Source organism: Callionymus lyra, chromosome 6, assembly GCF_982586985.1.
Source record: "Callionymus lyra chromosome 6, fCalLyr1.hap1.1, whole genome shotgun sequence".
In the NCBI taxonomy this organism is placed as follows: domain Eukaryota; kingdom Metazoa; phylum Chordata; class Actinopteri; order Syngnathiformes; family Callionymidae; genus Callionymus; species Callionymus lyra.
The window spans coordinates 17,111,928-17,138,300 of record NC_141823.1 but is presented as its reverse complement, the minus strand read 5'-3'; the positions used below and the strand labels follow the sequence as shown (position 1 = coordinate 17,138,300).

The 26,373-nt window shown below is 38.2% G+C and overlaps 1 protein-coding gene across 1 annotated transcript; it reads right to left on the bottom strand.

Annotated features, from left to right (window-relative positions):
* Positions 1 to 175: 175 nt before the first annotated feature.
* On the bottom strand, positions 176 to 24,506 carry nkpd1 (NTPase, KAP family P-loop domain containing 1). Its single transcript, XM_087793188.1, has 6 exons — positions 24,422 to 24,506; positions 9,509 to 9,573; positions 8,210 to 8,360; positions 6,981 to 7,309; positions 3,419 to 4,864; positions 176 to 878 (listed from the first exon to the last, which is right to left on the bottom strand). The coding sequence occupies exons 1-6, from the start codon at positions 24,504 to 24,506 to the stop codon at positions 603 to 605; spliced, it is 2,352 nt and encodes a 783-aa protein (XP_087649314.1). The 3' UTR covers positions 176 to 602.
* Positions 24,507 to 26,373: the final 1,867 nt, after the last annotated feature.

Below are 26,373 nucleotides of genomic sequence, written 5' to 3'. Positions count from 1 at the left end.
ACAATGGGACAGAAGAATGCTTAAAAAATGACTGGAATTTAATAAAATATATATATATATATATATATATATATATATATATATATATATATATATATATATATATATATAATGTCTTAATGAAAAGTTATATCAGGGTGATATACTGTGAACGTAGCTCCGCCCATTTAAACTGTTCTTTGTAGTTCTTTTATTGAGCACTGATAATAGTATCCCTTATAGTCCCATACTCCCCTACAACAAATGTTCTTATAGCATTAAAATACTGTATTATTTTTTAATTAACATCAGTTCCTGTTTAAAAAAAACAACAATTATCGATCCATCTTTGACAGTATTGATCATGTTTGCCACTTGGTTAGTGATGGTTAGATGAAGCTTCATGAAGCAGTATCAGTGTTTTCAGAGCCCACTAGATGGCACTCTTTGCTCTATAATACTGATTTTAGAACAACTTTTCTAATGAAACATCACATCATATTTTTTAAACTAAGGGCACCAACAAGTGATCTTATAAAGAAGAACACTGCACTAAGTACACTATACAGGTACATGTAAACATTTAATAGGTATTGAAATGTTTTAACACTAGAGAACATACACTATGTTGAGCTATGAATTGAACTGGGATTCGACATATACCGAGGGGACATATGGATGAGATGTTTGGGAAGGTTCCTGAGTGGTCCTCTCTTCCGCTGTGGCAGAAGATGTGGTGGTAGACCCAGGAAGTGCAGTCGAAATGTCGTCCACTCTCCAAAGTTCATATCCAGGAGGTCCTTGAGGTCTCCGATGTCTCCGAACAGCAGTGCTGCACCCTTCAGGTCGTTGGCTTTCACAGTGTCAATATACTTGGTGGCAAAATCCATCCTTTCCAACTGAGGAGAAGAAAAGAAAAGTGTTAGGACTCGTGCTGTTTTGTGCAAGTTTCCCAACCACATATTCCGCTTCAGAAAAAAGTGGGTTTCTTCATCTGTCATTCCATTACCGCCTACTCTTTTTTGTTTACTCTAGAAGAGATTTGTCTCCTTCAATATGTCTTCATGTGCAAACGGAGTAGTAATACTGCGAGTTCTTTTGATGGTTCACAATGTTTTGATGGTACTATTGAATAAGAAACACAGGGTGATCGTGTTTTAGAATTGTATGGAGGATAAAATGAAAATAAAAACTCCTGAAAATGACTGCTAAGTCAGCATTATTAGGAGGTGTTAAACATTTGAATCAAATATGAATATAAAAAAAAAAAGAAAAAGTGTAAATATCTATCTGAGCTAATTCTGTCTGATAACAATGTCAAAATTAATTTAAAATGTATATTTATTATTGTTCTTATGTTAATTGTGACCAATTGTGAGTTTATTTCTACGGTACTTTCTCCGAACCCCCTGTGATGTAAACTGGTGATTTCCAGAGGTCCAATTCTACCAACGTTCAGTCAGAGCACAAGGATTAATACTTTAACTCCAGTCAGAACTTGAGAAAATTAAGTGCTGACAGGGTTTTCTCTTTAGCAGACAGTGCAAGAGGATGGCACACTTAAAAAGACAGTCTTAGTCTGACAGTTTCAGCAAAAGGAAAAAAAAGGATCCTGACCACTTGAAAATTCAGAGATGAGGCTAAGGGTGTCGGACTTGCGGTATTATTTTGCCTTGGATGGTACCTTTGGGAATATTCACCCAAGTAGAATACCCAGTGAGTCAGACAGTCGCCCCCCCCTCCCCAGAAGAAGTGATTGTCCAACCATTTAATTTCTCTTTGTAATTTGACATGTACCTCCCTCATCTCTTCTTGGAAGATTCTGAGGTGTTCTTATAAGCTGTGGATCATTTTCCAGGTGTGTGGGGTGTTCAGTCTACATGTCCAGGCCATCTTGATTGAGAGCAGCAGGATTTCTATCCAGATTCTCTCTCTCTGGTGCAGGGAGGTGCGGTCAGGGGAGGCAGGTGAGGCAGTGCCTCTCAATGCGCAACCAATCACAAACTGGGTTGATACATGCAACTGACCCGCGCCGATATAAGGCTATTTTGGCCTTAAATAAATTATGCTTTGTTTTTTTCATGCCTCTTTTGACCCTTTATAGCTTTATATTTATCTTTTCATGATAATAGACGTTGGTCCTTTCTGCGTAAATCTAGCCAATCACACAAGTCACCACATAATATTAACAGCGCTGACATCATAATGCTGTTAAACGAACTATTGCTCGAGATTCGCTAGAGCCAAATTTTAATCTGGAGTAGTCTTCCAGTAGTCCTCCAGTAGTCCTCCAGTAGTAGGAATAAATGTTTGGCTTTCAAATTAAGAGTATTTGATCAGCTGCGTCTTCCTTGTAATCCTTTACTATCACGGTCATAGTCTATACTGTTTAAAATCCACGTTTGCTAATCCTTTTTTTAATTATTTATTAGTTCATTCATCTTTTTCTATATCCATTGATTGTTTAAAACTAATTTGGATTTTCAGCCAATTGAAAGGTCTCAGATCATTAAATATGGCAACTTTAAATATATTGATAATTAAAACAAAATATTTAGGCTATCTAAGCTATGACTCTTATGTCAATGTCAAAGATGACAGGTTTATGAAGCTATAAATCAATAATTATCCACATCGAATACTGCCATAGATCTATGTAGACTAACATACCACAAAATTTCACAACAGTTCAAAATAGTCTTTTGGATGAATTACTAATTAAATCTTTTTTTTATTTTTTAAACCATCTTTGTCATATGATATTGTCAAAGATGACAGGTATATGCTATAACTGGCTTGGAGGACATCAGTTTAATAAAATCATAGTCTTGGAAAATGTTTACCAAAGATCATGCGTGTGTGTGTGTGTGTGAGGATGCTGATAAGATATGCAATAACCAATTGAATAATTTACTCTTTGGGGTTTATATACTTGTTAAAACTGACACTAAAGGAGTCAATGCCTCACCAACCATGAACCTCACCGCATGTTACTTCTCTGGAGTTTCTCACAATTATAACCTTTGGGGATATGAGTTCAGGACTCTTGCTCAAATGTTCCTAGCAGAGCCTCACGGTGGGTTTGGCCTCCCCATACATAAAGCCTGGGTACCTCTAGGGCCACAGAAGTTTGATTCAATGTAACAGAAACCAGTTAATGAATCTGGAGGTTCACTTGTGAACAGAACAACAAATTACCACTAAACATATTTTAGTGCAGCTTTCAGGATTGTTTAAAAATCTAGATATAAGAACGTCTTGTAAGTAACACCCCATAAGTTTACCCTTAATAACTAAATGTGGGGACAGTTTTAGAGAAAACTCGGATGAATAAAAAAACGTGGAAAGGCGAGGAAAGTGGAGAAGTTGGACAATAACTTTGGAGATACTTGGTAAAAGGAATCCGAAGGAAAATATGGACCTCACGTATGTTACTGACCTCTTTGCAAACGTCCTCTGTGCTCATATTGACGACGCTCGTGATCGGGAGAGGAGCCAAGTTCCTCATCCATCCCGAGTCTTTTAGCCTAGAAGCCCCTCTGATCTGAGCCAACTCCCTCTTTATTGAGTGGTTCAGATTGACCGTCGCCACTTCAAATGTTTCCAAGTCTTTTACCGTGAACTGGAAATCCACTCTGAGAAACTTTTCGAACATCTCCGGGTCTTTATCCATCTCCAGCAGCTCTTCAATCTCGCCGCTGATCACGTACAGCTCGGCTTTCGACTCGGCGAAGACTCTCCACAAGGTCTTTGAATCGTCTCGGAGGACGGACGTGTCTCCGTCTATTTCCGCTCTCTGGCGAGCGTCTTCCACGCACTGAAGGATCCAGCTGAGTCGACACGGCCAGTAATTGGCCAACACGACCCACGCGGCGATGAGTTCCGGTTTAGGCAGCTCCGTTCTCAGGGCTTTCATAATAATGGCCGTTACTTGTATGGAGTTGATCACTCTCCTCATGGACATCGTGTCATCGTACATGTATTGGCTCAGCCTTTGTTCATCATTGTTCAAGATGGTCTTGAGTAGCTCATTCAGTTCCTCCTCTGTTACGTTCAATTTCACTGGAGTGCCATCGAGGAGTGTTTTGGCCTCATTCGTTTCCAAGACGATATCCACAACAGAAACATCTTTTTTTATCCTCCCCGTTCTCGGTCTGCAGCCCCCCGTGTCCTCCGGGATCCGACGATTGTTTGTCAGGCTGCAGAACACGCCGCGCTTTGAATGATCCGAGAGCGGCGGGATGGTGAAGGCCAGGGTGACAATCCGGTTCAGCAGCTCGTACGCCCTGTCCTCTCGGCTCAGGCAGCCATCTGCAAAGTTCACCTTCTCCACCAGAACATCTGGATTGACGGCGAGAATAGAAATGAACGGGCTGTCGTCGTCCGACAGCAGGATGTTGACGGCCTCGAGGACGGCGACGATTTTATGAGGCGAGCATCGCTCCAGGTTGGTTATCCTCAGCACGATCCGGATTTTCCTCCTCTCGAATATTTCCATGAACTTAATGAAGCGCGTGAGGAGCCACATTTCCTTCCTGACTTCGTTCATGAAGCCCAGCTTCTTGCTGACCCGGTCGTTGTCCATTCCCTTTTTGATGTTGAGGTCCTGGGTGAAGATCAGATTCTTGCCCATTTGGAAGGCGAAGCGTAGCGCGCTGGCAGCGGGGACCCCCAACGCGGCGATGAACAGACCTTCCAGAAAACTCATATGGCCTTTTTTACCGTCGACTTTGTCGCCATCTTTCACCTGGTGTTTGGGAAGTTCAACCGTCAACAGGACGACGAGGATGATGAGTGGAACGAAAAGGCAGATGAGTGCGAGGCACCACAGGGGGCAGCAGCAAATTCTTTTCGACCTCCAACTGTGTGGACCATTCGTTACAATCTACGGAAAAAAAACGACTTGTTAGTCAGTATTGATGGTCTGATGAAGCTTCGTGAAACAGTGTCATTATTGTCAGAGTCCACTAGATGGCGGTCTCTGCTCTATTTTCATTTGTTTTGAACAACTGTTCTAATGAAACATTACATTATTTTTAAACTGATGGCGCCACCTACTGACCTCTTAACAACATGACACTGTTTCATGAAGCTTCAGCAGCCCAGCTTGAATTCAAATAAAAGTGTTTAATGATGAAGACTGATGAAGCTTCGTGAAAAAGTTTCCTAGAGGTGAGATGAGATCGCCCTTAATTTCAAAAATGATACGAGGTTTAAATAGTTCAAAACAAATTATATTACACCAGCACCCTCTAGTGGGCTCTGAAAATAATGAAACTTTTCATGAAGCTTCATCAGTCTATTACTATCCTAACTGATTAAGTTTTGCACTGCAGTTCGTGTCTACAGTATATAAAATACCATCATCAGTAGATATAGGGAGAAGACATTTCAACATGTTTGAAGAAGAACATGGTTAATTTAGAATTTACAAGCGTCTTATAAAAGGTACATTTATTAAAATTTTACTCACAAATGAAACCAAACTTAATTTCATAACCTTAAATAATGAATAATTGACCAAATATGAAAAGCCATTCTTTAAGACAGAGTTTATATGAAAGTGCTTCAATTTTAAACCCCTATTAAAACTTTATTTTCTTATCGTAACCCAAGTTTCACTTTTTATGAAGCAGATGAATTCACAAAATTACCCCCTGTAACCAACAAGATGAACTCCACTTGAGGCAAAATACACACAGCTATTTTCAATAATGTATCACATAAAAGTTAATTTGACTTGGTAAGTTCCACCTCTTAATGACCACAGCTAGATCTATCATCGCTTAAATAAGCATTTAGATAAAAACATCCTTCAATTGACATTAAAGTAGAAAATTAAACTACAAAATAACATTAAGCAGCTATCATACTTTTCAAGGGTGGTAAAATTGAACTTGTCTAACTGTATTTAGAGCAAATTAATCCTATTAAAGTGTGTGCTCGAGTTTACTGTCTGTGATGTCACTCAAAGATACAATAGCCATGGTTTAACCTATTGAGTTTAACCATAATGTTTGCATAGAAACCTATATATTCAATTAATTATTTATGAAGTATTTACCACATTTGTTTTCCTGCTGAAATCTAAACTTTTTTATTTGCTCATGGGCCATATTAAGGCTTGTATTTTCCAACAGGCTAGTATACTTTTTTCATATACACTCAGTTTCATATAGTTACATCAACAATTCATGAGTAAAAGTAGTTTCTAATGGTACTTTTTAAAAGATGTAGTCTTAACAAACTACATCTTTCCGAGGGCATGAATGTAGTTTTTTCAAGCTACCATTAGGCTGAACTTCATGCAAGATTATTTAGTGATACAATGATGAAGCTTCATGACACAGTGTCATGTTTTTTAGAGGTCGATAGGTGGCGCCATCAGTTTCTAAATAATATGAGGTTTCATTCAATGTTCAAAACAAAGGATTATAAAACAAAGAGTGCCATCTTGTTGGGATAGAAAATAAAGACACTGCTTCATGAAGCTTCATGACACAGTGTTGGGTTTTTTAGTGGTGAATAGGTGGCGCCATCAGTTTTTAAATAATCATTCGATGTTCAAAACAAAAGATTATAAAACAAAGAGTGCCATCTAGTGGGGATAGAAAATAAAGACACTGCTTCATGAAGCTTCATGACACATTGTCATGTTTTTTAGAGGTGAATAGGTGGCGCCATCAGTTTTTAAATAATCATTCGATGTTCAAAACAAAGGATTATAAAACAAAGAGTGCCATCTAGTGGGGAAAGAAAATAAAGACACTGCTTCATGAAGCTTCATGACACATTGTCATGTTTTTTAGAGGTAAATAGGTGGCGCCATCAGTTTTTAAATAATCATTCGATGTTCAAAACAAAGGATTATAAAACAAAGAGTGCCATCTAGTGGGGATAGAAAATAAAAACACTGCTTCATGAACCTTCATCAGTGCATCACTATCTTATAGTGATGGTATAACACATTATATTTGAGGACCTTTATCTGATTCACGTACCTTCTTCTTAACCTCGTCCTCTTCTACATATTGACCCACACGATACAAAACAACTTGTAATTTGCCAAAGTGGAGCTGCATGGCCTGAAACAAGCGAATAGCCAGAGCAGCCCAGAGAAGGTCACTGCCAGCAAAGTGCCAGGCACTGAAATCCACATAAATGAAGCGAACATTCCCATAGTTCTGGTTCTCATTAGTCCAAACTGGCCTGTAGAACAGCATTCTGCAGATGAGGGATAGAAATCCAGTAAACGAGGCTTTAGGGGAGCGAGGCCGCGACCCTCCTCTGTATTCCTGTTCAATCCTCTTGGCTTCATTATTCATGGAGACTGAAAAAGAAAAAGAGGCTGGAACATTAACCTGACAGTTAACGATAGTCGACATGAATCAAGAAGTGAGGGATTTCATGGGAGTTAATAAATGGAAGTGGATCACTATTAGTCACAGAATGAGTCGCGTTTACATGATTATGTCTGATTCTGAAGTCAACATCTTCACTTATTGATGTGACGTGGCCATGATGGAGGGTCTGGTGGAGTAGTCAAGAGAGTGGGCAGAGGACCGGGAGGGATTTTGGGCTTGAGTGAACCAAGTTTTTAAAATACTTCTCGCTTGTTTGGAGAGTTATAGTTTGAACTTTATTTGTGTCTGCACACTCAAACACACACAAACTCACACCTGCTGTTTCATAATGACTGCTGCTTCGGATTTAAATTTGCTTACTTCATAATTATATATATATATATATATATATATATATATATATATATATATATATATATATATATATATATATATATATATATAAATCTTTTCCATAATTATTGTTTGTATTTTTTCCATTTTTCCATTTGTTCATTTATTTCATAGTGTATTCAATATTTTTCTTAATATATACATGTTGCCACTAATTAAATTACTTAAGTTTCACTTTTTGGAAAGCTTTTATTTTTACAGTCTAGGTCCTCATAGATTTCAAACTTTAAGTATTTATTTGCCACAATGCTCAGGGTGCTCTTCTACATAAAGAACTCTTGTACTTCTATTAAGTACTTCTAACCATTGTACTCTAAATCTTTAAAAAGAATGCATTTGTTTTTTCATTTGTTTGGATCAGAATGTGCAGACACACGTCTAAATGTCACCCACAGAACACGATGTTTTATGAACCGGAATTCAAGGTTTTGCTTGATTTAACTAAATTGAAAATGACAAAAAAAGAAATGTACCTTCCATTTGCTGCAGAATCATGTGAATTCTGTTCTCACATGACGAGTACAGTCCCACCGTGGCCGGAGACGACACTTTAGTGAGTGTCTTTGACAGGGCGAAAGCAAATATATCATCTGAATGAAAAGAAAAAAAGAACGAGAGGATTGCCTTGGATCAATATTTTACCAAAGATGAATGCAATGTTTTGTACATTTTTTGCTTGTGTCATTGTGAATTTGAATCTTTTTCTCCTCAAAGATGAATCTTGGCTTGCATAAAACAAAAGCCCACAGAATATCATGCAAATGGCCGCAAACCACAAGTGAAAACATTTATATTGTCTTAACGTGCACCAGTGATAATGAAGTGAATAATCCAGATGTTTCAAATAGGAATATCTGTTAATTCTCCTACAGAATTAATAGCATGTTATAATGATGAATATAAATCCAACTGTCACTTGTAGATCATCAGCGCTGCGACATGGTTCAGGATGATTGATCGTTTTCAAATAACGTGTCTTTTTGTCTTTATCGCTTTTAGCGAGTGCTATGTGTTTTCTGTGAATCCATTTCTTGGAGACCACAGGGAAGAACACACAAGAAGTGACCTCTTCAAATCCAATCTAACAATCCATGAAAGTGTTGGGTGATGAATGGACGCTGCACTAATGTGTCGTGTAAATGAAAGCTGTCTCTGGAGTGGAATCGATGTTATGCTACAATGTACTATTTTTCATTGGATTGATTAGATCTATTAAATATTTCAAAGTTGGGTTTGAATGTATTTTTTCTCCTTTTTTAAGCCGCGTTAGCAATTGATTTGGAGTTCAGTTGTGTGTGTGTGTGTTTGTGTGTAAAAGAAATTAAAGATAACGTTTAATCAGTCATCCTCCAAATAAAATGAAAAGCTTGGAGGAAAAACTGATTAAAAATTAAAAAAAAAAAACTCTGAGAAAACAGATCGATCAGAACTAAAAAATATAGCAAACTAGAAGATGAAAAATGTGCTCCTGCAGTATTCATTCGTAGCCTTTTCTTAGGGACATGCATTTGCCTTGACTAGGGTTCATAAATCATTTATTTTTCTGGAATCTGATCTTTAACCTTCAGGACGTGGAGGATAAAAGCTGAAAAAGGTCAAAGTCCGGCGTACACAGGTTTGCTCTTGTTAGCCCAGCCTCGCTGTTGTTTGATCAGTTTGCGACCAAACACAAGGAACAAAAGACACGAGGTCATGCCGTCAACATTCCAGGATTAAGTTTTTTTTTTTGTAACATCATTTTCACATCCTGCTCGAAAACACCCAGCACTCACCTTTATTTGCGGCGCACATGGTGTCTGTGTGTACACGCATGCCGTCCTCACAGTTTCTCTTTCGCCTGCGAAGCACAAACAGTGTTGGTTTCACCACAGGATATAGAGGTGTGTGTGTGTGTGTGTGTGCCTTATTATGTGGTTCAGGTGTGTACTCCTTCTCCTTCCCTCCCTCCTTCCCTCCCTCCTGGAGTCACACTGAGGGATTAGAAATGCAGTGGAAGGACGTGAGAGGTGTGTAATCATATTCATCATTTTGGACAACCTTACTTATTCCCATGGCATCATTTTGGAGACACAGCATTTATTCACACAGCAGCCGTTTTCATTCTGCGGGCTGATGTGGTGAATATCTAATGCAGTGGAGGGAGGAAAGTGTTTAAAGTTGGAGCTTATTAGAACAGTGTTCAGACGGAGGAGGGGGGGGGGGAAGGACCTGATACAAATCACTCTGACAGCACCTCGATGCAGCAAAACGTCCATCTAATCAAGTAACTTAAACAAAAGAACGGTCTGGTGTGTTCCTTATTTTAATGTCAAATAGCTGCCGCCGCTCTGAGCAAACTCCGGAAAGCCTGAAGTTAATTACTCGTATTTGAACTGATAATTGTGAATCTGTTGCTCATACCTGATGAAAAAAAAGGTCAGAGGAGATGAAATGTGCGACTGAAAAGATGCCGCTTGTTAAAGTGACTCAGCAGGAGAAAGCCACGTGTTCTGTATTAAATCTGCCAAGGAGATTTTGTGATGGAAAAATAGGCGTTTTAAAAAATGGATTATAGAGCGAAGACCGCCATCTAGTGGACTCTTAAAATAAAGACAAGGCTTCATGAAGCTTCGTACTGATGTGAGATTTACCTCTTTACTATGAATTATATTTAAAACAATTCAAAAAAGAAGACAATGATTTATAAAGATTACGGATGGTCTGGTGAAGCTTCATGAAACACTGTCATTCTGTCCACTAGGTGGCGTCTCTGCATTATTTCCCTTTGTTTTGAACTGTTCTAATGAAACGTCTCATCATTTTTAAACTGATGGCGCCACCTACTGACCTCTAAACAACATGAAGCTTCATCAGCACATCACTTACAAAGATCGAAGCGTAGAAAAAAAATAATAACAATATGTTTTCAAATGTGTGACAGAGATCTGCACTCTCTGAGTGCTTTTCTTGTTTTATTTTGTTTCTCCTTTCCTTTCTGCATCGATGATGGCAGCTTTTGAAAGTTCAATAAAAATTAAAATAGAAGAAACACATGAAAAAAAAAAAATCAAGATGCCAAAAAAAGCGCAAAGAAGGTGCAGACCCTTGTCAAACAGCTCTTTTTCTCACATATTGTCCTTTTCATTCTGTGTTATTTTCCTGCATTTGTTTTCATCCATCATCTTTCTCTACGGCTAATCGCCTTAGCAGGATCACATGACTCACATAAACAAAGGTGCATTCTCACTCACGCCTACAGATAATTTAGAGAATCGATCAACCTCTTGTTGAACTGTGGGAAGAAACTGGAGTCGGTGCCTAAAGCTCAAACTCCTCACAGAAAGCATGTCGAATCTGGCCAGAAAACCTATATATATACCATTGTTTAAAACAGGCACATTGAACATAGCTAACTGACAACAATCATACAGACTCTAATAAGTAAAAAACTACGTTAAAGGAGGACGAACACAGAGATAGTTGAGAAACTTCGCGACTTGGACTGCTAAAGGATTTTGAGCTTGTGTGATTGAGTGTGACATCGCCGATCCATCTAATTTGATGGATTTATTTTGGCATTTGAAATATAATTGATGCGATTTAATTGGCAAATAACATGAGCTCAGTGGGACTGCTGGAGGCTGGAGCATTTTGGACTTGCTAGCACAACCCAGTAGAAGGAGAAAATGAAAGTTATGAAGGGAAAAATATGATAGTGGGGGAAATAAAAAGAACTGAAATAAATACAATATTCTTTTACCGGTATTTTATTGAGGTAATAAAGGTAATACAAATATATGTTATATTAAATCAAGACTAAACGTGGAAAATAATGGATACTCACAGTCTGAAGGTGTTCAGGGACCTTGTATGTCATAGTTCAACAACTCTATATCTTAAAGGTCAACTGATGAGACCCAACTCTCCTGACTATGACCATGTTTTGAACTTATTACTTTATGAAGTTCTCCCCCGTCTGAAATCTCAGCGAACAAGAGGTTACGAGAGCGAAATCCATTATGACGTAATAATGGCTTCACTCCTCCTCCATCTAGCTGTAATCACCCCCACTTTGTTTATAAAACGAGTCCCTTGGAGGTGGATATTTCCAGGATTGACACACGGGGGCAAACCGGATGCTTGACCAATCACAGCAGAGTGGGCGTGGTTATGGTACATATTATCTCCAAAAAAAACAAAGTAAATATTTATATTAAAAGAGAGTTTTGTACAAACACATACTGATGAGTACAATAGACGTCCAACATCTATTTAAGAGACACATTAGTTTCCCTTTAATAATAGTTGTCACACACATTAACAATCATAGAAAATAAATCACTCGTTTGCAACACAAAGCATGTAACTCGTAAAACTGCCTTTTCAAGCTTGATTAAATATAGATCAATATAAAACAGTGACGGGAATTGAAAACGTCGATTATATGGACATGGAAAAAAAAACATCACGCTGTTCTTTTGTCATCGCCGCCAACGATCGATGGAGAAATTATTTCATCGCTTCCGCACAGAATCAGCCGCTCTATGGATTTCCGAGAAAGACGCACGACATGATGTACTTCAGTCAGGTGCTTCAGACCACCGATATATATATTTCTCTCCGACGCTCACAGAACACACAAAGAGTCAGCTCCATGAAAAGCAATGCTGCACGGTGTTCCATCACAGCATGTGTGTTCCTTTGAAGGTGGAGCTTCATCCGAACACCACACTTCCAGGTGCATCCATTTAGATACCCATTTGTCTCCCCACTGTTTTGTTTGTTTTGAAATCCGGGCTAAATATATTTCATCTCATCTTGGTTTTTTGGTGGGCACACGGGACTGTGCACCAGCGCAGGTGCGAGCTCCAAGTTTGGATGAAAGAAGATTTTTATGATGCATATTGTGAGAATGCACCTGCCACATAATTGATAGATGATTTTTCAGGCTGTTCTGAAGAGAACCGAACGCGCCCGCAGAAATAAAGCTGTTCTGGCTTAAAGTGTTTTTGTCCGTCCGGAAATTATTCTTCTATTTTTTTTTGTTCTGTGCTCGTATATCTATTCTTGTACAGTAGTTTGAATGTTTGAGAGCTTTTAGGCAGAGTCCCTAATGGGTAGATAGTAATGGAGGTGTTGTTGGACTGTTCTCACATGAACTTAACATATGCCTAAAGATATGTCACATACACGTGTATTAAAATGGATTTGAACTAGTTTTATATGTTTAGATAAAATGAGTTAATGATGTAACTCAAATTATTATATGTAAGTGTAGTCATGCAATTGTTTTCTTCTTATATCAGGGTTGGGCAATTTCATTTTCTCCAGGGGCCACAATGAATAATTTGACTGTTGGTAGGGGCCAAAAAAGAAGAGTGAAGAGAAAATATGATGATGGGAAAAAAATGCTAAATATACCAATAAAATATGTAAAAACCTTCCATTAGAAAAATAAATTATTTGAGCAGCAAGACATATTCACAAGAAAAAAGTACTAATAGATAACTGGTAAAAATTTAAGATTTGGATTGAATGCAATAATACGTAACAAATACAATAGTTTGCTTTCATACACGTTCTACTCTGATGTCATGAGGGCCAGTGTAACAGTATAAAGCAGGGGTGGGCAAACTTGATCCTCAAGGGCCGCAGTGGGTGCAGGTTTTCGTTCCAACCAATCAAGAAGACACCTTTTGACCAATCAGGAGTCTTCAGAGTCAGTTAACTATCAGTCTACTGTTGCTTGTTTAAGCTGAAACCTCATGAGTTAATCTGTGCATGCTCGATCGGTTGGAACAAAAACCTGCACCGACTGCGGCTCTTTGAGGACCGGTTTGCCCACCCCTGGTATAAAGGCTGTGTGCTTTGCCAATGTTTGGCATAGATAATTAATGGTGATGATGGTTTAAAAAAAAAAAAAAGTGGAGAAGCTCTCAGCAGAAATTCTCTCTGAAACTAACCCTTGGAATCATCTGTCATTAACACCGGGCTTTAACGTATCGTTTTGTGGTTAATCTGTGGTGTCCAGTGGAACCTTTTTTTTCATTTTAGGTTGTGTTTTAATTTCTGCCATATGATGCCATTTACTTCACTTTTTGTACCTGTTGTGAAAAATCATTTATAACTATGTAATCTTAGTGGAAAATTATGTTGATTGATTTTATCCAAAATATTGTGTGTGATAGTAATGAGGTAAGGTTACAGTGCAGTGTGTTTAAGTGTTTAAACAGGAGTCACCGAAACTAGTGATGTTCAGATGAAGCTTCATGAAACAGTGTCATTATTTTCAGAGTCAACTAGATGGCGGTCTCTGACTTTTTTCCCTTTGTTTTGAACAACTGTTCTAATGAAACATCACATCATTTTTAAACTGATGGCCCCACCTACTGACCTCTAAACAACATGACACTGTTTCATGAAGCTTCACCAGCACATTACTCTTGATGACCAATATCATTTCCTAACACCCTCAACATATATTTGAAACTAGGAGGAAGAAGTGGTGACATCTTTTTTGTGTTTAAAAATATTTGTTGTTCATGGAAAATTAATCGAGAGGAAAATTTACGGAACGGTTTAAGAAAAAACATAATAACAAATACATACATATAAAAAATCACAGAAAATATTGGTTGGCGTTTCAAAAATACATAAAGTTTTATACAATATTTTTTTTATATATATAATTTACAATATATAATATTTGATATATATATACAGTATATATATATATATATATATATATATATATATATATATATATATATATATATATATATATATATATATACTGTGTATATATATATATATATATATATCTTGAAAACATTCATTTATCCAATTCAAATATAGAAATGGAGATTGAAAAAGTGGGTTGATAAGAAGTATAAATAACTTTTTCCATTATCATCACTCAAAACAACAACCATTTTCCAAACCGGGAAAATGTAGAGTCACCAACTAGCTTCTGTATTACAGGAAGACGCATTTCCTGGTGACTGGTTCTATTCTGAGGCTCATCCCTTGGGTCCCTTGAATGGTTTCTTTCAAACAATATTATAATGAGATCAAATACAAGTTAATTTTATCCAGATATCCTGCGTGTACACTGTGATTAGAGGTTCATGTTGGGCTTCATGTTGGTGTAAATATTTACCCAGAAACACACAGCTGACCAACCTGTTCAGGATACATAAACACATGAACTGACTCCACCGACATTTCTCAGCTCCAGGAATTCCCTTACATTGCACTTTCCCCCTGTCGCTCCAGGCCTTAAAAAAAAACAATGAGCTCGTCTTGTTGTCTCAACACGTCTTTAAGTTTTATAGCCACAAACACACAGAAAATAAAGTTGTTCACTATCAGTTTTGAACTCTGGTTTCCTCCCTCTTGCTCGACCATCAAAGTTCATTTGAACAATATTAGTTTTACTTTTAGGCATTTAGGTCAATATTGAATTTGATTTTGTAAATGAGAAATGAAAGAATAACAAAACCTACCTGAAGCACCAATCTTTGTTGAAGTAGTGTCCACAGCTAAACCTAAAGAGAGAGCAGTTAAGGTGTGGTACAACCTACTCCACCTGTGCTCTTTACAACACTGATCACATGCACTAAATGACTGCTTTCTCTACACGTGCGGCTCTGGCTTTCCCAGGAAGTGAGGTCACATTCCAAACAGAGCCTCTTCAAGTTCCCTCTTCTCACTACATCAGAGATAAAGGAGGCACTTCCTCAAATCATTACAAGGTAGAGAAATCCTCATTTGTGCAATAGCTCCTGGCTCAACTGTCTAACTTTTCTGTTTTTTTTGACTGCGTGGAAAATGGGACAAATGAGATATTTCATGCTGAGGCCGGAGGTCTGCGCGAGTTCCCGGGGTCGAGAGTGGCTCGAGTGTTCTGCTCGGCATGAACTGACACGCATCGCAACCAAAGCCTTTTTAACCTCCAGCTGAATTTGTCGTGACGGAACTGGTTAGTCAGGGTTCCAAAAATAAGATTTCCCCGGGCGTATTTACCTTCTTGAATTCATCTGCTCAGCATGCGATTTATAACAAAATTAACCACCTCTGGAGAGACGCTAATCAGATTTAATGTCGACGTAAAGTTCACTGTTCATTTTAGTGAGGATGAGCGTCAGTGGATCACGTGACAACTGGTGATGAAGAGTGTTATTATCGTCCACCAGATGGCACTATCTGCTCTATAATCCTTAGTTTTGAACAATAGTTCTAATGAAACATCAGATTTTAAAATGATGGCGCCACCTACTGACCTTTAAAAAAATAAAACACTGCTTCATGAAGCTTCAAAAGGCAATCATTACTGAAGATTGCAGTGATCAGCTGATGAAGCTTCATGAAACAGCGTCATGTTGTTTAGAGGTCAGTAGGTGGCGCCATGAGTTTATGAATGACGTGATAGTTGTTCAAAACAAAGAGAAAATAATGCAGCGATTGCCATCTAGTGGACTCTACAAATAATGACACTGTTTCATGAAGCGTCATCAGACCATCAATAATGATGAAGCTTCATGAAACAGTGTCATGTTGTTTAGAGGTCAGTAGGTGGCGCCATGAGTTTACAAATGACGTGATAGTTGTTCAAAACAAAGAGAAAATAATGCAGCGATTGCCATCTAGTGGACTCTACAAATAATGACACTGTTTCATGAAGCTTCATCAGACCATCAATACCTTCGAGTGTTCGTCTATGGTTTTGTTTCATTAAAAATAGTTGTTTTGTGTGTATTTGAGGTAAAAATGCATCACTACCTTCCTAGTTGAATTTTCTTTCAAGTATGTGATTGAAACAAAAATTGCAAATTAAAATCTTGTTCATCACACACATGAGCGAATTTAGAAATTTGGAAAAGCGTCCAAATATGATTAAAAAACACACAATATTTAATAGTTCTTAGACACAAGGAGGCGTCTGCTTCATGTCTAAGAAATAGCGACGTGCTGATGCTTCATGAAACAGTGTCATATTGTTTAGAGGTCAGTAGGTGGCGCCATCAGTTTAAAATTGATATGATGTTTCATTAAAACAGTTGTTCAAAACAAAGGAAAATAGTGCAGAGGCCGCCATCTAGTGGACTCTTGAAAGTAATGACACTGTTTCATGAAGCTTAATCAGACCATCACTAACTTTAAATGGTGACAGTTAATTAACCTGGACAAGTCAAACTATCCCTTAATTTACTTTGATGGTATTTTTTATTTAAAAGTTTTTGTATTCCATGTAAAATTATACATCGTTAAAATGATGATGTCCCTTCTTGCATCGTTTCTTTTTTCAAGTTGCAAATATGTAATAAACAAATGTAATTGAAATATTGTTTATCAAACACATAATCACATTTAGAAAGGAGGTTAAAAAAAACACACAAAAAAAACACACAATATATAATAGTTCTTAGACACAAGCTGGGCTGTAACGCCATCTGGGAAGTATACGTTCTGGCGTCTGCTTCGTGTCGTGAGGTCGATAAAATGTGCATTTGCTGGTAACTAAAGGAAGAAGGATCAGCTGTTAATTTACTCAGTGTTGACAAGAGAGTGCAGACAAATGCAGAAACAGAGAAATCTTGACACACACACACACACAAAAAAACGACACCGGAAAAAACACCTATTATTATTATTTATGACATTTTTTTCAAGCAAGTGTGATTCTCTCATTTTAATAATAGTGACACAAATACCCTTTATTTATATCCAGAAGGAATAAGATCATTAAGAGAACGTCATTGTTGAGATAATGTACGACTTCACAAAAGCCTTTTAGTGCAGATTTAAAACTTTCTGGCGCTGTGGCTGAAATAAAGTGTAATTAGTGAACGTCTGATTAAAATTTAAAGTGCCTGGCTTGAGGGTGAATAATTTAGCCTGTACTACGAGCACCTGATTGTTCAACTACTTTAATTAACTTGATTGTCATAGTGAAAGTGAAGGTGTGTGTGTGTGCGTCGGTGAAATTGGTAACGTTGTCACGCGTGTGCACGAAAGAAAAACACGTTGTTGCTCCGCCATGTTTTTGCAAAGAGGGAAACCAAATGAAAGAGATTGCATTTCACCTCCATGAACCTGCGCCGAATAAACCTTTACCTTTAAGGTAAATTAATTCTTTTTTAAATGCAAGATGATTATCAGACTCAGATGAATTATGGTTCCGGACAAGAGCAATTTTTGCTGAAGGCGAGAGGAAATTAGAGCTGGCTTTCTAATATGTTGGACCTGGAATGACAATCGTTTCCCATCAGGAAGAAGGAGAAGAATTTAAAATGTCAAACGTGTCTGAGATGTGTACGATTAATCCGGCGTCGGGCGTGATGCGCTTCCACATGAGATGAGCCAATAGAGGGAGCTGCTGCATTCTGCATGAGGCCCCCGGACCCTGACGTTTTGATGGGCTGCGTCGCTCCACATGACGGAGATCTGTTTGGACCCGGGAGCCCGAGTCGGGGTACCTGCTGGAAATGAGGTTCAGTCCAGACCTTGGGATGCATTTCAATCTTCATGGTTCAAACAGGAGAAACATTCCATTTAGCGACTTTACCAAGCCATTGAATTCACAAGGAGTATCAAAAAATCCCTTTTTTCTTCTTCATCCCTTCTTTCCTGAGGGCAGTCAGCTCGAGCGGTAACCCTGTAGTGCCCGGTCTAATTGGCCCCAAGACCTCATGTTGATGTGCAATATTGATCAGTCTCCCCTCGAAGTCGTGGGTCGACAAAAAAAAAAGAAAAAAAAAGGCAGAATCTCCAAGACACAAAAACCCCCCTGACATATCTGTGCGTCTAAAGCGTTCTGTCAGATGTGAGCAGCAAGCCAAGACGATGATAGGGTGCTCACCCCCGTGGTGCCCGGGGTCCAGAACGCCTGCCACACGTGAGTCACACACACACTGATTGTCTTTTAGCGTTGCCAGGGGAACACTGACAGCGAAAAAAAAATGGAGGTTTTCTGAATGACCTGACCCCCCGAAGAAGATCTATAGTCGGAGTCCCTTTTAACAATCTCACCAGAGAGGGTGAGATGAAAAATCTCTGCTTCTTACAAAACCCACTATCGCTTGATACTTTCTGCCGCCAATATTAGGAGGGAGCTGAGAAGAACCTGGAGATTGCCACTGAATAGCCCTTCAGGTGCACGCTTGGCTGTGATGGGATGCATTCCACTCTTGTATCAGTCAGCGTAAATGTTTTTTTTTTTCCTCGCCTCCACCTTTTAAATTAAAATTCACATCCTCGGTCACATCATCTCAATTCCGGTCCGACTCCTATTTGGTTTAAAAAAATAGCCGAGAAACTCTGGAGAGTTATAGAAGGTATAGGTTTGTTGAAGCTTTTCTGACAACGTTTTCTTCGTCAAGGAAATGCATTTACCCAATGTTCTTTAGTGTTTCAAGTTTCCAGTAACATTGAGAATTCATGTGACATTTTTTTTGTTGTTCGTTGCTTCCTGCAACACACTGCAAGTATTCAGCGCCGCTTCAGAGTCAAAGCTGTGACAAAACCCCGGATCATGGTCCATATTTTCTTCCCCCCCCCCGACACGTCTACTCCTTTGTATTCCCCGGCTACCCTTTCACGAAATCTGCTTTATCCCACTGCGTGATCACAGTCCGGGAGCACACTGTGCGCTCTCGGAGCCGGTGGCGTCAGACGGAGCCCATGCCTCTTGAAACCTTTTCATCAACGCCGTAACATACATGCGCTCGTGCACACGCTGGCTCCAGCCTCCCACCGCTTTGATCCAGACTCTTGTTTTACAGTCAATATCCGTCGCCTCAGACGTTGCAGGAGGGGTGGCGGTGTTGTTGTCTGGTTGTTGAGGAATAAGACGAAGGCGTTTTCAAACAGAAGATGCCTTTTTTTTTTTTAAACTTTGATTTTCTTTGAGGGTGTTGCTACGATACCTCCACTGATGCCACAAGTTAGACCTTGTTTTCTCTCTCCCTTCGCCTATATATATCTACTCCTTATCTACTACTCCTTATCTCTTCCACACAACCACCCAGAACACACACATTACCATCCGCCTCCTTCGAGCTCAACTCCTTCCCGAGTTAACCAACAGAAATGCCAACTTTATATATTACATTGCATTTCTCCTACACACTTTTGAGTTCATTCCTGAATCAGGAAACCGATTCTTATTCCGGTGAACCATTAATATGACAAAAAAAAAAGCTGCAGTAACTGTTCAATTTGACATGAATTATCTGTGAACATTTGTTTGTTTGAACAGGGAATGTGTAGAAGAAAAATGCGTCCACATCACAAGCCCAGAGTCAACACAGTGGATAGTTCTTAGCTGGGTAAATCTCCGGGAAGATTCTCCGGGAAGATTCTCCGGAAAACAAGGGATTCAAGTGTTATTGCATTGACTGTGTAACCACCATAATGAAGGTTTAACTGATAAAAAAGTTTTTGGTCTGAAAGTTTTCAGACAAACTATAAAGACAGCTTTTGTTCTTCTAAATACTCTTGAGTCTTGAAACTAAAATAAAACAAAACATTTAAAAGTAAATGGGGACAGCATAAAAAAGCTCTAAGGAATAAATGAGTGTCTGTATATCACAACAGGAACAACAATTAGGCAGTTTCATAGTTTCTCACTGACCTCATGAGGGCAGGATAGTAGTGATGGTTTGATGAAGCTTCATGAAACTGTGTCATTTTGTTTAGAGGTCAGTAGGTGGCGCCATCAGTTTAAAAATGATGTGATGATTCATTAGAACAAAGGAAAATAGTGCAGAGACCGCCATCTAGTGGACTCTGAAAATAATGACAGTGCTTCATGAAGCTTCATCAGACCATCACTACTGTGTAGAAGGAGATAAGGGGCAGTATGTGGCTCTTAGGCTTTATTTGTGAAATGTATTCTATGGATAAAAGTCATTTGGTTTCCATGGATGTACTGTGGACCTTTGGATTGGACTGAATTTATTATTTAATGACACTTCAGACCAATAGACCAAAAAGTGCGGCCCGGTCATACTGTAGCAGCCTGTGCAAAATCCGTGGGCGTAATCTTTAGCAATAATCTTCTCATTTTCCTAGAGTTTTTAGAAGATTGATGTTCTGATAAATTGCTCTTAATCTTGTATTTTAATATATATCAGCTTGACTGTAAATCAGTTCACATTATGGCAGTCAAACTATTCAAATCTTTTAATCAGATAGATGGATTAATTTAGATGAATCATGACAAATATATGAATTATGTTGCATGTTGCATATGCAAACAAAGAGTGGAATATAAATGCTAGGACTATTTATTTACAAATTCAACTAAGACACGTGCTCAGATCAAGGGAAGACGGAAGTGAAAACAGTCTTTTTTTGCGAGAGTAATCTACGATTTTTCAGTTTGTTAAAATCCACTTTGCAATTGTATCTTCTGATTGGTTCGAGTTAGCCTTTCTTAGACATAAGTATTGTTGGTCGCAAGTTTGGCGGCGCAGACGTGTTAGCTAGCTAGTCTTGCCTTTTTTTCTTTTGGAGGATTTCAATTCCCCATCGAGAGAGACGACGATGTCTACATATCAAGTTTTGGATGGTGCAGGTTTTGGAGTAGCGCTTTATTCCAAATTAAAATAACTAGCAATATAAAACTATATTTTAACCTCATAATCCACAAATACAGATACAAGTATTCAATCAAATTCCATTTCAATTAAAATACTTATAAAGGTTGAAAGAGTGACAAAATAGCACGTGTCAAGAGATTAATCAGTTTAATAAGATCTGCCACCACTACAGATAAAAAAAAGATCTTTAGATACGTAATTATATGTGATACATAGTTAATGTGGAATTCTCCTACTGTTTGTTTATAATTTTCTTCTAAATAAATAAAATTTAAATTTAAATTATAATTTCGTGGGAACTGTGGTCCATTACTACAAATGCATGGATGCGTTTTCTATGCACCACTGAAGTGCATTGTGGGAGATATACAGGTTTGAAGTTAACATCCACATTAACTCCACATCCCCCTCTGCCCTCAAGGGGGGAATCTACTCTACCATTCTCCACTATTCTCAGACAAATTAGAGCATCAGTGAACTTGCATTTAAAGGAATCTTGAGGTCTTGTGGTCCGGTGCTGCACAACAGGGGATGTGAGAGGAGGAGGGCATGAAGGTGAAGATATTTTGGCACAGAAGCTTTGTAAGAAAACGACTCCAGCGAGGGAGTGGAGGCAACTGGTGAAATCGTGAGCCGGGGAGCAATTTTATGTTACTTAAAAAGTCATTTATCTATGTCCACAGCCTATTAGTTATGTATTCAAGTGTGACCCCCCCGTCCCTCCCTTCCTCGTACATTTATGTTCCTTCCAAACGATGTGCTCGTGCGCACAAATGCATCATTGTTTGTGTACAGTTTCAGCGAGAAGGCTGTGTATCCCACAGGGATGGAAGCTGGTGGAAGAAGAAACAGCACTAAATTGCGGAGATAAAATCAATAAGTATGCGGATTGTGGGGGTACAGCATTCATAATCGACATTGTGTTGTATTGCATTAGCCTGCTGCTGCGTCAAATGGATTATTCTTCGGTGGCATCAACAGCTGATAAGTAATTACTCTTTACGCTCTTGTCAGGGATAATTGTTAATGCCTGCGCTCTGTTGAACTAATACTTTGACAATGTTCAAGAACTTCTGGACTCATCCAAATACATTTATCTCACGCTAACTCAAACTGATGAGTGTTAAGCTCACTGGGGGAACTCTGTCCATCTTAATAAAATGGATTAGTGAATTAAAATAGTCTTCTCTCAACTGTAAGTGAGTAAGCAAGTAATAGTGATTTGTAAACCGTCTTTCTAGACCAGGGTCACAAAGCGCTTGGACAATACGAGCAATACACGGAAGTGTACCGTTATGACTACAGTTTTAAACAAATTTTGCATGTGTATTTAAGACAATATAATCAGGGAAATTGACACTAAAACTAAAATCTGGCATTAAAATCAGTCTGTAAAAACAGAGCCGGTGTGATTGGCCTTTTAAACTGAATTCATTAGCAGTTTTGTTCGTAATGTTATTAAATCCAAGTGAGACTTCCTTGACACTGGTCCGCAAAGTTATACTTCCGGAATATTATACAGATGTATAGTCCATAGCCCACGGCATCTTTCAGATGTAAAGATTTAAATTACATTTGTGTCTTGGATTGAAGAAGAATTGACCAAATCTTTTTTTCATCCTGATCAGCTTTATCGTTGTTTTGGTATCTTCTGTGATTGAGCCAAATACGTGATGTACTATTGTTTTTCTCTCATGTCAACTCGACTTGACTTAAAATATTTTTTGTTTTTGCTTATGCAAACACATGACCTCTGTTCCATGACTGTCAAACTAATAACATAAAAAGTTGATTTTTTAAAAAACTTTTTTTAAAATAAATGAATCAACTAGTATGCTAGTTCTAAAGGGTAAATAATTAAATTATGTTATGATACAAATCAAACAATAATTGCATGTGCTGCAGATCAATATGTACAAACTAACGATGCTCTGGTGAAGCTTCATGAAACAGTGTCATTGTTTTCAGAGCCCACTAGATGGCGATCTCTTTGCTGTATTCCTTTGTTTTGAACAACTCTTCTAATGAAACATCAAATCATTTTAAACTGATGGCGCCACTTACTGACCTCTAAACAACATGACACTGTTTCATGAAGCTTCATCAGCCCATTACAGGATTTTATAACTGTCTTCCTATTTCTCAGAGGTTTGCGTCTTAGATTTAAAGATAATCCTGGCAGGAAATAGTCGTCTAAAAGTTGAGTCGTTGCTTGAACCAAGGAGATGTTTTTTTTATATTGATCTTTAACTTTATAATTGGTATGTTATGGCTATAAAAGAGGGATTGTTGTCTTTGGCAACTCTGAATTGTTCTTATCAGACCAGCGTCAGATCATTTGTGCGAGCGTTTCACAGCCGACTTCGGCTTTTACTGCTCTTGGACTTTTGACCCATGAGGGAAGTTAACCTTTAGAATTGTGTAGCCTTATATTTCCTCGCTTTTATTGTCCATCCTGACCGTCCACCAATAAAAAAGCCTCGCTTTAACACCTCGAAAGTTTCTTCTGGAACTATAAACAATTTGGTTTGGGGAGCTCAGCTCGTATCGCGATCCTCAGGTTTTTCCGAACCGTAACATGTGCCTTTATATAACATCAGAGACGAGCTTCGTCCAATTTGGATTGACAGCTGAAACACGGGTTTCTCGGCCCTCCTGCTGCTTGATTAATGTCGCTCCAACACAACCAACACCGTCGCGATCCGTCTGATGCGCACTTGCTTTCACTTGAGTCACTTGCATGTAGGACCCCACTAATGGGCCAGTACGCGGTTGAAATTCTCTTTGATGGTGGTTATAACCCCCGCCCCCCCACCCCCTGCTGATCACCACATTACTCTGTACACTTCAAACAGGTTGTTCTGGTGCTAAAATGGAAAGATGATGTGAAGAATATATTCCACGCAGATGCCACTTGGCTTTTTATTTAAACATGAAGAGAACGCCTCTCGACATTATTCCTCTCTTCTCGATGCCATTTTATTTTTTTTTTCTACAATCTGTTGACTTTTGAGTCAAATTCAAGAACCTAAGGTTTACCTTTTTTCACTCATCCCATCCGCTGACAAATTGTATATGCAGGCGCACACCCGGCTGTTTTACCTTGAGAGCGTGCCGACTCAAAAAGCTCCTCGAATGTATTCTTCATCCGCGGCGATTTCCGCTTTGTTTTGCAGAAGGCATCCATGTGTGAACTGAATTTTAAGAATATGTGATTTGGTTGACAGTTTTCTGTGCAGGAGTCGTATGTTTGATAACACGATGTTATCTCAAGTTTGATCTATCCTATTTTCTTCCTCTCCATCCCCTCCGATCCAATAAATCCTTCACTACCGGTGAAGCCGCGCTAAACTCTCTTCACAAACAATGCCGTCAATCATTTTTTGTCGCAGAGCAATATAAGGAAATGTTGCTGGAGACGAAATAAAAAGGCATGTTAAGGTTAGATAGAACTAGTGATGGGATGATGAGGCTTCATGAAACAGTGTCATGTTGTTTAGAGGTCAGTAGGTGGCGCCACCAGTTGAAAATGGATGAGATGTTTCCTTCAAACAGTTTAAAACAAAGGAATATAGTCCAGAGACCGCTATCTAGTGGGCTCTGAAAATAAAGAAGCTGCTTTTTGAAGCTTATTCAGAAAATCAATACAAAAAAAAACGATTAAATCACAAGAGAATATTGTAGATTTTGAATCCCTCTTCGCTGACTCAAACGCACCTTAAATAAAACACTTTTCTCAAATACTTCTGGCAACATTTAAAGGTTGCAACAATTATAGACTGTGTGTAGGTGGAATATATTTATCTTTTCTTTTTTTTTAAATGAAAAATACAAATTACTCAAGAGAATCCTGTCTTTTGAAAAGACACTCCATAAACTCTCCATAAAAAAGTGTTTTTGTAGCAGGGACACGAATTCACATTAAAAAAAAAGAAAAAAAAGCGATGTAGGTGTGTTGGATAATTCTTGCACATTGATATGTTAATACACATTGTTGAGATGCATTTCAATGAGAATGTTCCACACAAAAAGCTCATAAGTCATTGTCATAATCAATATAAAAACGTTCTTTTGTATCCACTGTTTTTTCTTTTGTTGGAAAAACAGTCAATAGTAATTGTTGAAATTATTCTCTCTTTTAGTTTAATGTCATTTTATGGAGTATATACCTCTTCGTAGCTTAACTAAAATAAATACATTTCGATCTTTAGCCTGGTGTGGACGATCCACTTCTTCACAATGGACTTTCTTGCTTGGGTGTATTAAGACATACAGCGACATTTATTTTAGATGTAATAATGTTGTCTCATGTGTGTATTAAATTAATCTTCATTTACACCAAAATCAAACCTAAAACATTAGCACTGCATCATCATTTTCGATGAGCATCACGTTTGATTGAAATTGTTTTTAAGTTGCCCTCTTTCACTCAAATCTGTGCAAAATTGTGGTTGTTGTTGAATCCTTATAATTTAATGTAATTGTTTTCTGTATAAAACTTGATTTTTTAATTCTAGTAGGAGGGCACAGTCCTCTGCCAAGCAGCTCATTCAAAAACCAATGTCGTTTATTTGATCCATGTTTGTTTTCTGCCACATTCAAGTCCTGAATTAAAGAAAGAAATCCTTTAAAAAGTTGTTTGGATTCAGATGGTATCCAAATCCTCCTTCATAGTTGAACCATTTATTTTGTTCCTTGCCAAATCAACATTTTGTTTAAAATAAACAGTTTTGTTAGACAAGATACAGACAGATGGATTCTAATGAATACCGACTTGTATTTATATATGCATTCATTTGAAAATAGATTTCGTCGCTTATTTAAAATGGGATTTTTACCACTTTATTTGATTGAATTAATATAATTTCACTTCACATCCCGTAACCCTGATGAAGTAGGATGCGACACATTTAAAATAAATGACAATATCCATCTCATCCATCAATCCTTGTGTGTACTCTTCAAAAAACCTTGAGGTGTCCTTAGGTGCGAAGACGATATATAAATACATCTACCTTGCCTGAGGCTCGTTCAGTCCTTAAACATCACGGGTG